Source organism: Branchiostoma floridae, chromosome 1 (assembly GCF_000003815.2).
Source record: "Branchiostoma floridae strain S238N-H82 chromosome 1, Bfl_VNyyK, whole genome shotgun sequence".
Classification (NCBI taxonomy): Eukaryota; Metazoa; Chordata; class Leptocardii; order Amphioxiformes; family Branchiostomatidae; genus Branchiostoma; species Branchiostoma floridae.
The window spans coordinates 25,025,014-25,038,974 of NC_049979.1; the positions used below are offsets into that span (position 1 = coordinate 25,025,014).

Genomic DNA, 13,961 nt, shown 5'->3' on the forward strand with positions numbered 1-13,961 from the left:
AATCAAGTCCAATGATGCTCATCCATACATAACTTCTAAGTGCTACAAGTAAGAAATTTCCCTCATTAACAACTGATTATAGCATTTTCTCATTAATTATGCAAATTAGGTCTTCATTTGCATAATGTTTATCTATAGTGTTGTAATTCAATTTAAAAGCATAAATCAAGCTATCTACATACAAAAAACATGCTGGTCCATCAACCCCTTGTCTGACACTATACAAACTGTGTACAATGTATTTACAATTACACTTTATGGTTCTGCAGTACCAAACAACCTGCTAGGGGGGCCCATTATTAAACTTGACTTTGATTTTCCTGACTAGTGCCCACCTGCCCATCATTAAACTTGACTTTGATTTTCCTGACTTGTACCCACCTACCCAATATTAAACTTGACTTTGATTTTCCTGACTTGTACCCACCTACCCAATATTAAACTTGACTTTGATTTTCCTGACTAGTGCCCACCTGCCCATCATTAAACTTGACTTTGATTTTCCTGACTTGTACCCACCTGCCCATTATTAAACTTGACTTTGATTTTCCTGACTAGTACCCACCTACCCATTATTAAACTTGACTTTGATTTTCCTGACTTGTACCCACCTGCCAAATATCGGGATTCCTGGCTTCTCAAGTAATGCTATTCACACACACACAGAGAGAGAGAGAGAGAGAGACACACACACACGCGCGCACAGAGAGAGAGAGACACAGACAAACACACACAGACACACACACACAGACAGATAAACTGAGAACATAACCTTTTTGGCAAAAGTACTCATCAGAAGTAGATGTAAGGTCTTACATTTAGCAGCACTGCAATGGGGTGGCGTCCACAGATGGTGTTCTCATACTTCCTGAGGTAGGATGTGAACTCAGCAGGGTTCATGTGCTCAATTATGTCCATGCCCTGGGCAAACGAGAAGGATTTTACATGCATACATCATTACATGTATATGTGCAGTATATGCAATGTTTTCAAATTTACATAAATTTACGTTCAAGCTTAGGAGTGGGTGCCGGGTTGGCGGAAACCGTTGCCAAGTCAGTCGGCAGAAACAGCTGCCTGGTCCAGTCGTTGAGGAGGTTTGGGGGGTTTCAGTATTCAACATGCAGCAGAGCAAGGTATCTCGTGCAGCTGCATGTTGTGATTCATGTGCAAATGTATTTCATGTAACATGTTATTTTCTTGGTCCCGCCTTCACAGCAGTCTAAAAACTTGGGGGTTGGGCGTCTTGATTGGCCTTGGGTCTTGGGGGGCTTTCACATGCTATTTTCTGATTGTATTTATAGGTAACATAGCTGGTTACATAGCTGGTTAACATAGCTACTGTTTATGTTGGGTTGGAGGGCCATAGATGACCTGCTGCTGATGGTATGTACATGTACCTTTTCCATTCTGACTGGGAAGGATTTGTGAAACACCACTTAATTGTTGGCAGATTTCAGGTGGTCCAGAATATGTGCACCATACCATAGGCTATGTCATGTGGCACAACCGTTATTGTTACTTTCTACACAGGCTACCTTAACCACGGCGTTTGAAAAATCAATATACAGAAATTTTGATGCAGTTTGTTTGTTATAATTTTAGTCTGTACCTTAGATATTACGATGGGAGTACTGTTTAATACATGTATTGAGATAACAATAATATCTGCAGTTGATGCAGTTGTACGAGATACATTGCTCTGCCTTATGTACTCGAAACCGCCCTCCTGACCACACCGGGCAGCTGTTTCCTCCAACCCGGTGGACCCAGCACAATGTACTGGACAGGTACAAAAATGTGTTGTTATTTTTTCTATTCAGACCAGTAAAAAAGAACAGATGTGAAAAAAATCAGTGACTGGATTTTGGACTGCTTACAAATGAACAGATTGTATCAGCAGGCATTCACACATTTTGGGGCTTACCAGTTTAAAAGCGAACCAATGCTAGATAACCCCCAAAGTCAAGTTCTCGCTTGTTTTATAGCCAGCCAGAAAAGCCATATTCATGTACTGGTACAACTGATTGGGATCGTCATGCCACTTCCTGATGTCACAAAATTCAGTCAGTCAGCGAGTTTTAAATGGTGGGAAGCCCTGAGCTCTGGCTGTTGAAAAACAAGTCAGATCTTTCCTTGGGGTTTATCTAGCAAACATGTAGTATAAAAGTTTTGCTCTCTTTAATGTACACTATGAGCACACTCACGACCACCTGGCCAAGGCGACCGCCCAAAATTGGGACCGAATTCCTGCCCAAAACGACCACGTCATTTTCAAATCTTGAGGTGTCATCGAATTTCAAAAATAACTAGCGCGATGTTGTGCCAAATTCGGCCAGTCTGCGTTGGATTTTGACTGCCATTACGATGTTATGTTTAAAATAAAGATGGCTGCGGATGCATGTGCGTGTGCTTGCTAATTGCCATAAGACACAACGGAAACCATTTAAACTATGCATCTGGCATGATGTGAGTCGATACTCTTCTAACTGACCACCTGACGAAATCAACCGCTTTTGCCCAGTCCCCCGGATGGTCGTCTTGGGTAGGTTTGACTCTATATGCATGTATAGTAGGATACATAAAAAAAAAATTCTAAAAACTAACTAGGGTGGAACCCAGGCTAGTATGTACACATGTTTTAAACTTACCATTCTATCTAATGCTTCTATAGACTGGTAGATATCGCCTTGAGATCTGTCATAGTAAACGTATTTAAAACGTTGACCTGAAATCATCACATTAAAATAAGGTTATGGACACCAAATCATTTTGATGGAATAATGCATCAATATTACTCCAATCTATGGACCCTACTACCAAACAATTAACAACAACTCATGTTACTGACTAAGCTGTTCACTTTTCTTGCTGCTTGTTCAAAAGAATTCCATACATTCCATCCATGCCATAGATAAAAATGATCACATTCTACGGTGTAAAAATAGGTAAATATGTCAAAGAATGTTTAGACCTTAGAACCAGTAGTGTAAATGATATATTTAACTTAATATTTTCGTAAATACATATTACATACATAATCGACCTGTGGCCGGGTCATGCTAGTACTCTCATGTCCCAAATAAACATTACCCCCCTGGAACAGACAAATCTTCAAAATCTAATAAACACATCCCTCTAAATAAACATACCCCCAGAAATTTTACCAATTTGACATGTAAACTGGGTCCTTGCTACTTCTGTCCAAGGGAAAGAAGGCGATAAGTAGGAGGACCATACCAGTTAATTATGAACAGAATTGTTACTGTATATACCTTGTTCAAATTACAATCTTTTTCTCTATTTTGTCAAATGGGTATACATGTAGAAGAAACAAATTTACAGTTGCCTAAATATTTTGAAAAATTGGACATATGGGTTCTGAAAATCGCAGTTTAACCTCCCGTCACAGATTAACATTCCTTGCCGTTAACAGTTTATTGAAGAGTTGGCTGGTACTGCAGAAAGTCTTACCCCAGTGACAAAAGTCGGAGGATATAACAAAGAGGTTTTGTGGGTCGGCCAGGAACTTGCTGAAGAGGCGTCCATACTTGGCCTCCTGGTCCACAGACAGCCCTCCTACCAGCACTGGTACCACTGTGAACTGGCCCTTCTTACTGTACAGAAAAAGATACATTGTATAATGACTTGACTCCCTACAAATGTACAGTGAATGAATTTACTTACTGAGATTCTTGATTGGGAGAGGGGCTGGGGGTGGTGCTATTTTTTGTACATATCGTTATATGAATACCCATTAAAAGCTAATATTGCGCCATACAAAGCAGAGAGACATTAGAATTAAAGTTAGTCCATTCATTCCCTCCATCATTCCCTGTGCCCTATACATGTACCTCTCCATGACTTTGGCCACATACGGCAGGTGCATCTCAATGCTGTGCTCATCCTCATCTGTGTTGATGTCCATCACTTCAAACTGCCCTGTCTGCAAGAGCTCCTGATTGACTGCAACAAAAACACAGCAAAATGAACGTTATCACTAGAGGGTTGTTGCCAGCCTGAAAAAATTTTCCGTCCCCTCGATTTTGAATCCTATCGAGTGCCCAAGGTGCGAGACGTCGCTATATTTCTAGGGTGGTTCGGGTGCATGCACCCCCAGAAAATTGTGAAATAGAGACCCTCTGGAACAATATTTCCTGCATTTTGAGGTGTACATTATGCTGGTAGACTAAGCTGTTCGATGGCATCTGTTTTGGTGAAAAATTACGCAAGGGAGACAGTTTTATTATATCTTTTCATATCGATTTTTGTCCATTACAGAGGACGGAATGGTCAAAATTTTTTTCCGTCCCCAGCCGCAAAGGACGGGTGCTGGCTACAACCCTGAATCACTATATTGCCACTAACCAGAAGTCACACTTGCCAACAGACAAACAATGGCATTGGTCGAAGTACACAAAGGTGTGTTTATACTACGTTGTATTGAAAGCAGCACAAGAAAATGGAACATCATACCATGCAGAATTAATTTGGCAGCATGCTACAGGAATGTTGTTTCTGTAAGGCCACAGGAAGCAAATGTGTACCTTAGGCCACACCAATTTAATTTCTTGGTTCACGGATTCGCTCGCTCCTATTTTTTGGAAAAAATAAAAATAAAAATTACCACTCAGCAAATTTTCATCATTAATGAAACCATTCAGCAACTTTCTGGTGTAGCAAATTGGCCTTTATATTATAAGCTCCTTAAAATGTGGGTATTATTATTGCAGTTATATTTTTCATTCATGAATAATGGGACAAACATAAAAACTGACACTACTTTTGTAATTTTGAACGAACAGGTGCTGTTACTGTACAGTAATAGTGTTTTTGTACTTTTTTCAAGCTGAAAACTTTTTATTCTTTATGTTTTGGATTAGCCCTTACCTTTACCCCAACCATTTTACAATTTTTATTCTTATTTTGCCCTATCGCTCCATATTTTTTATGAAAAAATCTGTGAACCAAGAAATTAAATTGGTGTGGCCTTATTCAAATCTCAGTATTGGTTTGTAAAGACCATTTTTGCCAGTCTGTGAAACTATTTAACAAATATGCCAGTTCACAGAATCTGAAGAACATCACTACATAACTGTACATTTGTGCTTCTGTTATATGGTAGTAGAAATAGACAGACAACAGTTACATACATCCTGCAACTATTGTTGTCCAAGGCATCTTTGGCAACTGTATTTTTAGGCTATATCTAAAATGTTCAAAAAAGTCGCGCACTGTTTTGCCACGAATCACCTGGGGATAGGGGTGGGTACAGAAAATTCAGGTCCAGGTCCGGTTCAGGTCCAGATCCAGGTTTGGACCTGAACCTGGGCCTGATTCAGTATGTGATAACTTGTGAATGGGCGATACTCAAAACAATGGTCCATTTCGCAACAAACAAATCTGTTTTGTGGAGTATTCGACTCCTATTGACGTTTTGAAATGCTACAAGGATAACTGCCTTTGTATGATTGACTGTAAAACTTGGTAGAATTGACTATAGAGTATAGACTTTTGACAGTTGACTAGACATAGACTACTGACAGTTGGTTAGAAGCCACGCCCCTAATAACCGAATTCTGTGGCTGAGTTGTCAGGGGTGATATTGTTAGGCTTTGCCGCGATTGTCAACCCTGAGTGTGAGGGTGAAGACAAGAAGTAACTTACTTGCGGTGTCTATGGTGAGGTCGTACAGAGGCGTGTGGTACACTTGAGTTGCCGTCACCGCACAGCCACTCAGACGGACATGGTGGGATGGTCCAAGGATGAACACACGCTTGCTACGAGTAAACAGACAAAGCAAAACAATAGACTCTCTCGTACTTTCTCAACTTACTGTAAACAATATAGAAGTTCAACAGGTGAAAGTGATGCGCGTTCTAAGTGTTATCATCCAGGTCGATCTGAAATGGAACTCTCAGGTGGACTAAAGCAAACCAGCAGTTGTACTCCCTCAGGAAACTAAATGTCTAAAGCATATCCATACTGATGACCTCCTCACGGTGTACATCTCCTACATCCGTCCAATCCTAGAACACGCCGCCCCGGTGTGACACTCCAGACTACCTAATATGTTAAGTGACAGAATTGAGAATGTACAGCGCCGAGCCCTGCGTGTTGTCCTGGGTGCTGAATATACATTGCACACCGCTGCCTGTACCAACTAAAGGTATTAGTTACTATTACCAAAGACATGTTAATGCTAGAAACTGCTAAATTGGGAAAATCACAAGGTTAGATTTAAAAATGTATCCTTTAGAACTGTAAATGTCCATTTAAAGTCCAGACCTGAACCTGAACTGCTGGACCTGAATCTGGACCTGAACTACTAAGGGGGAACAACAACAACAACTCATCCTGAGGAGTACAACAACAACTCACCCTGAGAAGTACAACAACAACTCACCCTGAGGAGTACAACAACAACTCACCCTGAGGAGTACAACAACTCACCCTGAGAAGTACAACAACAACTCACCCTGAGGAGTACAACAACAACTCACCCTGAGGAGTACAACAACTCACCCTGAGGAGTACAACAACTCACCCTGAGGAGTACAACAACTCACCCTGAGGAGTACAACAACTCACCCTGAGGAGTACAACAACTCACCCTGAGGAGTACAACAACTCACCCTGAGGAGTACAACAACAACTCACCCTGAGGAGTACAACAACTCACCCTGAGGAGTACAACAACAACTCACCCTGAGGAGTACAACAACTCACCCTGAGAAGTACAACAACAACTCACCCTGAGGAGTACAACAACAACTCACCCTGAGGAGTACAACAACTCACCCTGAGAAGTACAACAACAACTCACCCTGAGGAGTACAACAACAACTCACCCTGAGGAGTACAACAACTCACCCTGAGGAGTGCAACAACTCACCCTGAGGATCATAACAAGAACTCACTCAATGCAAAAACCTACAAATTTTATGAAAAATTAATGAACGGCAGTATGCAAAAATGTACAAACCTTACGCCACATGCATGAATCACTATGTGAAATGCACAATGATACACATTCTTTTAATGCAAACCAGCCAACACATGACAAAGTAATAATTCAACATGGTGGCCTGGATCTTTGGCGATAGGAAAATATGATGCGCAGACAGGTAGAAAACAAGTACCTCACAGGTTACTGCATACATCTGTATGTAGGAGGTATACGTTCATTCAATGCATCACGGGTAGAAACACTTAAAAACATAGTTTTCCCAACACAACTATTGGCTACCACTTTGCATTGAAAAGACTACGTATCTCATTTGTGCTCATCACATATGGTTTGTGCACAGTGATTTGTGTTTTTTTTAATACCAGTACAAATGATAAACATTGTAATCCCCTCCAAACTTGTACATGCCCAACATGCTGATATACTCACATGTTCCTGGGATCCACTTGTCGATAAGCATGTGCCCCACAAGCCCCACAGTAGGCATACCCTGCATGACTGAAAAGGAAAATTATCCTTACATACAATGTATGACACTAACTGTACCCTTGAATATCATGGAAATCTCAGACCAAATGAAATGCTGAAAATGAAATTCTATTGATAACAGGTACATAAGGCCACACCAATATTATTTGTTGCTTCTCGGATTTCGCGACACATTTTTTTCCGATTTGGAAAAAAAATCAAATTAAGTCCCAAGAAAAAAAATATAGGTTTTGTTATTGCAGACCTGTATAAAAACCCATTCCAGGGGCACATACTGCTGATAAACCAATCACAGAGCTTATTTGCAGTCACGTGATCAGAACAGTGGTATCAAATCAAAGGAAGAGATTTATTGGATAAATCATGCCATGACAAGCTGAAAACTGGACTATTAACCTTGTTTTTTGTGTTATATAAGTTCATGCCAGACTTTTTGCAATTTTTTTTTCGACCGACAGCCCCAATATATTTCTGAAAAAATCTGAGAAGCAACAAATTAAATTGGTGTGGCCTAAGAAGACTTTTGTTTTATGGCCAATTGCTTTACCAACTTGTGCAAGTATTGATAACCCATAATAATTCTACTGAACAACAAGTACATGTGTACAACCTCTAAGCCCTCTCAAGGCCAAATATGATGCAAGTCATCATGCCACAGTTTTTTTTTTTAAGTGAAGCGCTATCACAAACTATACCGGTAAACTCAATTGCAAACCTATAAAATAATCACCTGGCCAATGTGACCACTTTCTGCTGGTCCCTTAGGCCACACCAATTTAATTCCTTGGTTCACAGATTTTTTCATAAAAAATATGGAGCGAGAGGGCGAAATAAAAAAAAAATTAAACTTGTAAAATGGTTGGGGTAAAGGTAAGGACTAATCCAAAACATAAAGAATAAAAAGTTTTCAGCTTGAAAAAAGTACAAAAACACTATTACTGTACAGTAACAGCACCTGTTCATTGAAAATTACAAAAGTAGTGTCAGTTTTTATGTTTGCTACACCAGAAAGTTGGTGAATGGCTTCATTAATGGTGAAAATTTGCTGAGTGGTAATTTTTATTTTTATTTTTTTTTTCCAAAAAATAGGAGCGAGCGAATCCGTGAACCAAGAAATTAAATTGGTGTGGCCTTAGAAACAAATTAGAAATTCTAAATTTCTGTATGTAGTGACCACCTGTCCACATAGACCAGAGTTTACTGGTCCCTGGATTGGTCTTCTTGGATAGTAGAACTATTTATCAGCTAGTACAGCAGCTACAACAATAGGAGCATCCCCACCAGGGACCTGTCCCTCTGTCCCGGTACTAGAGGTGGGTACCAGTAAAGAAAATTCAGGTCCGGTTCAGGTCCAGAGGGTCAGGTCCAGGTCCAGGTCCGATACTAAAAACAACGGTCCATTTCGCTACAAAGAAATATAATCGACTTCCACTGCCGTTTTAAAATCCTACAAGGATAACTGCCTCTGTACGATTGACTGTAAAACAAGGTAGAAATGACTATAGACACTACTCTACTTCGCTCTTGGTATTTTTTTTCAACCAGTATAAGCCCAAATGTGTGCATGCATGCCTGATCATATAATCTCTTCATTTTCCAATCGGTCCAACATCCAGTTCGCCGATTTTTTTCAGGTCCAGTCCAATAAGTATGATGTACCGGTACCCACCCCTACCCGGCACAGAAGAAATGTTTGCACCGTCAAACAAAAAATCTCGACTTCATGACATGAAATGAGTGAAAATATATTCTAGTAAATGAGAAAGGGCCGATTTAACAATGAAATTGAGAGGAATTAAAAATATTGGCTCCAAAACGAGTGGGGCAGGAAATAATTAAATCTGAAGACAACCTTGAACCTCAATAGTAGCTTTTCCAAATGCTTGGACTGAAATTCAATCATATATCCAGTGCCATGTGCAGCTGGTATGTTGCAAAAAAGGATGGCTGCACCAGTTGAACAATGCATATGGCTATAGCAGAATTCTTCGTATACAACCAGTAGGTACTTACATGGCTTACGTTTCGATGTTTCTCAAACACCTTCGTCAGAGCTTCTAACTGGAGTTCTGCTTCTCATCGCTATATGTAGCCGATGTAGGTGGCGCTTTTGCGGTGAGAAAACAATCCCAAATGTGGCTTAGCTTGTATCCCTCCCGGTCCCGGTTCATCACTGGGGTTGAACCACCTACATCGGCTACATATAGCGGTGGGAAGCAGAACTCCAGTTAGAAGCTCTGACGAAGGTGTCTGAGAAACATCGAAACATAAGCCATGTAAGTACCTACTGGTTGTGTACAAAGAATTCTCCTATATCCTATATTCTTCCAACCTAATGAAATTATTCTCGGAATACATACGGCGCTATGATGGCCCGCGCAGGAGACAGCGTTGGTTGGGCAGCAGCAAGCCACCCCTCCAGCTGGTCATTCAAGTCTTGAACTGCAGCAAATGGAAGAACTCACATAACTAAACTTAACATTCACTTTGCAGACACAATATAATCATTAACACTAGAGTTTGGCGACCTCATACCTCCATGAAATATTTAGAGCTTTTTTAAATTTTATGCAAATAACTTGCACATTTTCATGATTTATGCATGGTGATGTTCATCATTGACTAACATACACGGGTCTACCGTCTGCCTAAACACCACAAACGACCACAACCACAAACGACTCTAATAAGCAGTGTATATGGGACAACGACCTTGTGTGACGCATTGGAGACAGTGTTTATACATTGAAAACGCAGCAAGTCCTACGTAAAGAATTCACCAGTTATTTCGAGTTAGTCTGGTTTCAAGATTAAAGCAATTCTTGGCCACCATGTTGGATCGTGCTTGCTTGCACTTGAGGTTGAAAACACTTTAGTATACAAGTTTTATAAGTTGACAGTGATAGAATAGTGCCATGCTATAATCTACGAACCAACAGCTTCTGTAGTTTTATTGCCCTGTCGTCTATGGAACCGAGGAAGTTATCGAGAACTTCCCCATGAAGCCTCCTCGTAAAGAACGATCCAACATGGCTGCCAAGAATTGCTTCGATCTTGAAACCAGCAGACTAACTTGAAATAACTTGTGAACACATAGGAGTTTTTTTTTTTTTAAATATATGTAAAATGTATAAACATTGTCTCCAGTGCGTCACATAATGTTGTTGCCCCATATGCTTATGTGGTGTTTAGGCAGATCGAACATACACCTGTCACAAGTATAAAATTCCCATCATTAATCATTAAGCAGTTTTGCAATTTTTGCATTTATTATGCAAATCAGTTCCTCATTAGCATACTTGGTATCTGCTTATGTTCCATCTGTGATATTTTACATGTGTTACATTTATTGAAGTCCAATTATTGAAAACAATAGAATTATGCAATTTCCACATTATTTATTGCGGGACGTAATAAATCTAAGGGGTAAGTTTGCGGCATGTTTGCACGTCCTTGTAAATGCTAGAAGTACAAAATAATGATACAAATGTGCTAGTATGGTGAAGTAAATGTCAATATTGTACCAATTGTCTCATCCAAAATATTTCCAATTTTATTCCTCTAAAAATCGCTCTGGGCCCCTTTAAAAATGTAACGGAGGGTCTCCTAACTCATGCGGTACCATAACTTAGAACAAGTTTTACTTTGTCTTTTAATAATAAAGTTTTATGCAGAAGAGAGCCGTGTTTGCTTTCATCTACTGTGTTGAATAAAATCATGAAGAACCCAAGTTAATGCACAGAGCTGTCGTCTGGATGAAACGCGGAATTGCATACTTTAACAGATTTTTGCGTCACCAAGAAAATTTGAGCATTAGAAATGGCTATGTTCGAAGCAAGGTCACTGCGTGGTGTGGCATCTTACATTTAACTTACAAAACAATCACCATGCAAATCTAATTGCTTACACATGAGGCATAAAAAAAACACCAAAAACGTCGGTCTTCAGGACTTTATCTTGCAATTAACCTGACCTGAAATAATACAGTAATCGCGGAGTCGAACGCCACGGTCATGGTCAATCCGTTGACCGTGGTTCGAATGTACCTAAACAGTGCAGGCATCTCTGATTCCGCTATACAGAAGTCAGGTGGGGCTTGCAAAACGGTAAACTTGCTTTTAATCTAGTATGAGGCACGTCGTTTAAATTTGAGTTTGGAAAATTCCCGGTGGCCGGCTAACGATACACAAGCCGCCATGCGACGGGACATTTTGATGTAGCAAATATGTCTGCAAGAAACCTTAGACTCCCATGAAGTTCGCAACTTGAAAGAATTTGACAGGCTTTGAAGTCGGCGCGACCGGCCCGATCTGACAATATGTAAATCACTGAATGCATCATAACATGAACATCGTTGAAAGTAAATTTCTCCTTTTCTGTCCAAAAACAAACAGGGTAACGTTAAAACACGACTAGCAGACTCCAAAAAAATCTTAAATGTGGTTCAAAATATATCACGACTTTTCACTGAACCAAGCCATACAAAGCGACAGATCGTCAACGTTGACATGGCTTGGAATGCAACACACGGCGTCAACAGTCGCTAAGTTACATCGGGTCTCGCATCAGCGGTGATTTACGCACGGTAAAAAAATACGTACCAGAGGGAAGCTGAAGTTAGTTGACACAAAATTCTTCATTCTTTTTTCTCAAAATCGTTCCAACAAGTCAAAGAGAGACTTGTATTTGTTGTAGTCCTAAGATAGGGTAATCCCCTAAAATCCGGATCCCCAAACACCACACTCTCGTTTATCATTAGTCAAAATGCAACAACTTTCACACACCCAAAATTGGTACAATACGATGTCGAACTTGTAAACTTACGTTCTAAGTTTAATTGTTGTTGTTGTTGTCCTCGTTTAATGTCTATTATTTCGCTAGACGTGGTCTCTTGGTGCTGAGTAACACATGGTTCGCTTTTGAGTCAATAGTCTCTCTTGGTATTTAACTCTTGGTTCCTAAGTTTAATATGGAACCCTCCGTTATGAACTGTGTGTACATGAAAAAAATTATGTCTGTTGTACAGTAATACCGTACGTACTATTTAAAAAGTAACGTGTAAATAGAGCATTAGGATTAGTATTGTACTGACATAATCCTTGTATAGATAGATCTCTGTGTACGGGAGAACTTTTGTCTTGTGTGAAAATAAAACTCCCAGTGTTTGATGCCCCAACTGCCTTTGTATATTCATACGATATTAAATGAGCCCAGGAACAAAGTAAATGCTATGTAGCGCCAAGGAGGTTGAAAGAGGGTTTCAACCTCCTTGGTAGCGCCTACCCTTCCCGAAACAACTATACTCTGCCGGTGAAGTCTTAAACAAAAAAAGGCATAGCATTTTTCTTTGGGCATTCCTGTCCCACTAGAACTGTTTTTTTCACCGAGTACTAAAGTATTCGAAAAAGAATAGGGTATTCTATTTGTTCGACATGGCGTTCGGCTGGAAGGGACCATTTGTGCTCGGAAGGGGAACTGTACTTCCGGGCCACCGTAGGTACGGGTTGGATCAAAAATTCTACGAGAGTCTGTTTTTCTCCCTACCTGAGGAAGTGTACCAGCTACCGGCGTGAGTGGCTCTGCGAACAGACATCCTGGAGCTCCAAGCACCAATCTTGAACACAATGACTGCTAAATATTTCTAAAAACGAACGAATTACAATGTTTCTCTCTACCCTAGTTGGTGCTTTTTCTTTGCAGAAATCTCGGAGCGGAGGAGCATGCGCAGTGTCGCGGTGCCTTGTGGGATAACATTATAAAAAAAATGCAGTTCTGAATCAAACCGCGTGGCGCTTCAGAATCCCAGAAGAACTTACTCTCCAAGCAGAGGTTAGGCTCCGGCTGTCTTTGTTAACGTTTTTGAATGGACTCTTCCAGATAACACCAGGCTCGCTACTTGGCTGTCGAATCCTCATCAAGATATTGATTCAGGTTGCTGATCATTGGCTGCCTCTTTGATTGAAGTTATACACATGTCCAGGGCTGCAACAGTGCAACTGCAAGAGAAGACCAGAGAAGGCTGCAACCTTGAGGTCGTTGACCCCTCCTTCTGGCCATTGGAAAATGACCCCCAAAATCCCCCAATAAATAATTTTGAATTGGTTCATGCCAAGAATTATACATGGATCATTTGAATAGATACCTAGTGCACCCAAAACTTTACCAAAATTCAGGTCATTTGGTTGTAAAACCAGGGCACAGGAGCCAAAAGTGTCATTTTTGGGTCAAATTTGGTCCTGTCAGACCTCCACGCGGTTGATATTTTTGAGATCGTGCTGGGGTCTTGTATGCTAGCCTGGGTACCATCCTATTTCTACCGGGGCTCCTTACACTCACTTCCCTAAAAAAATTATTTTTTAGGGGTAGCGAGTGTAAGGAGCCCCGGTAGAATACGGATGATACTCAGGCTACTTGTATGCAGGCTATTATGCTGGACAGATGTGTGAACATCATTGCGGAGCAGCTAAGGGACAAGACTCACCTACAACAATGCGCTTTTCTA

General features: G+C 40.5%; 1 protein-coding gene across 1 annotated transcript in view; it reads right to left on the bottom strand.

The window, feature by feature from the left end:
• Positions 1-13,204, bottom strand: part of LOC118430104 (protein MEMO1-like) — a 21,993-nt gene extending 8,789 nt beyond the window's left edge. The window contains exons 1-8 of the mRNA XM_035840817.1: positions 13,004-13,204; positions 9,820-9,901; positions 7,400-7,468; positions 5,668-5,780; positions 3,855-3,966; positions 3,475-3,617; positions 2,652-2,728; positions 817-921 (exon numbers count right to left, since the gene is read on the bottom strand). Coding sequence (XP_035696710.1) covers positions 817-921; positions 2,652-2,728; positions 3,475-3,617; positions 3,855-3,966; positions 5,668-5,780; positions 7,400-7,468; positions 9,820-9,901; positions 13,004-13,052 — 750 coding nt within the window. The 5' untranslated portion in view covers positions 13,053-13,204. The remainder of the gene's footprint in view (positions 1-816; positions 922-2,651; positions 2,729-3,474; positions 3,618-3,854; positions 3,967-5,667; positions 5,781-7,399; positions 7,469-9,819; positions 9,902-13,003) is intronic.
• Between the last annotated feature and the right edge of the window lie 757 nt (positions 13,205-13,961).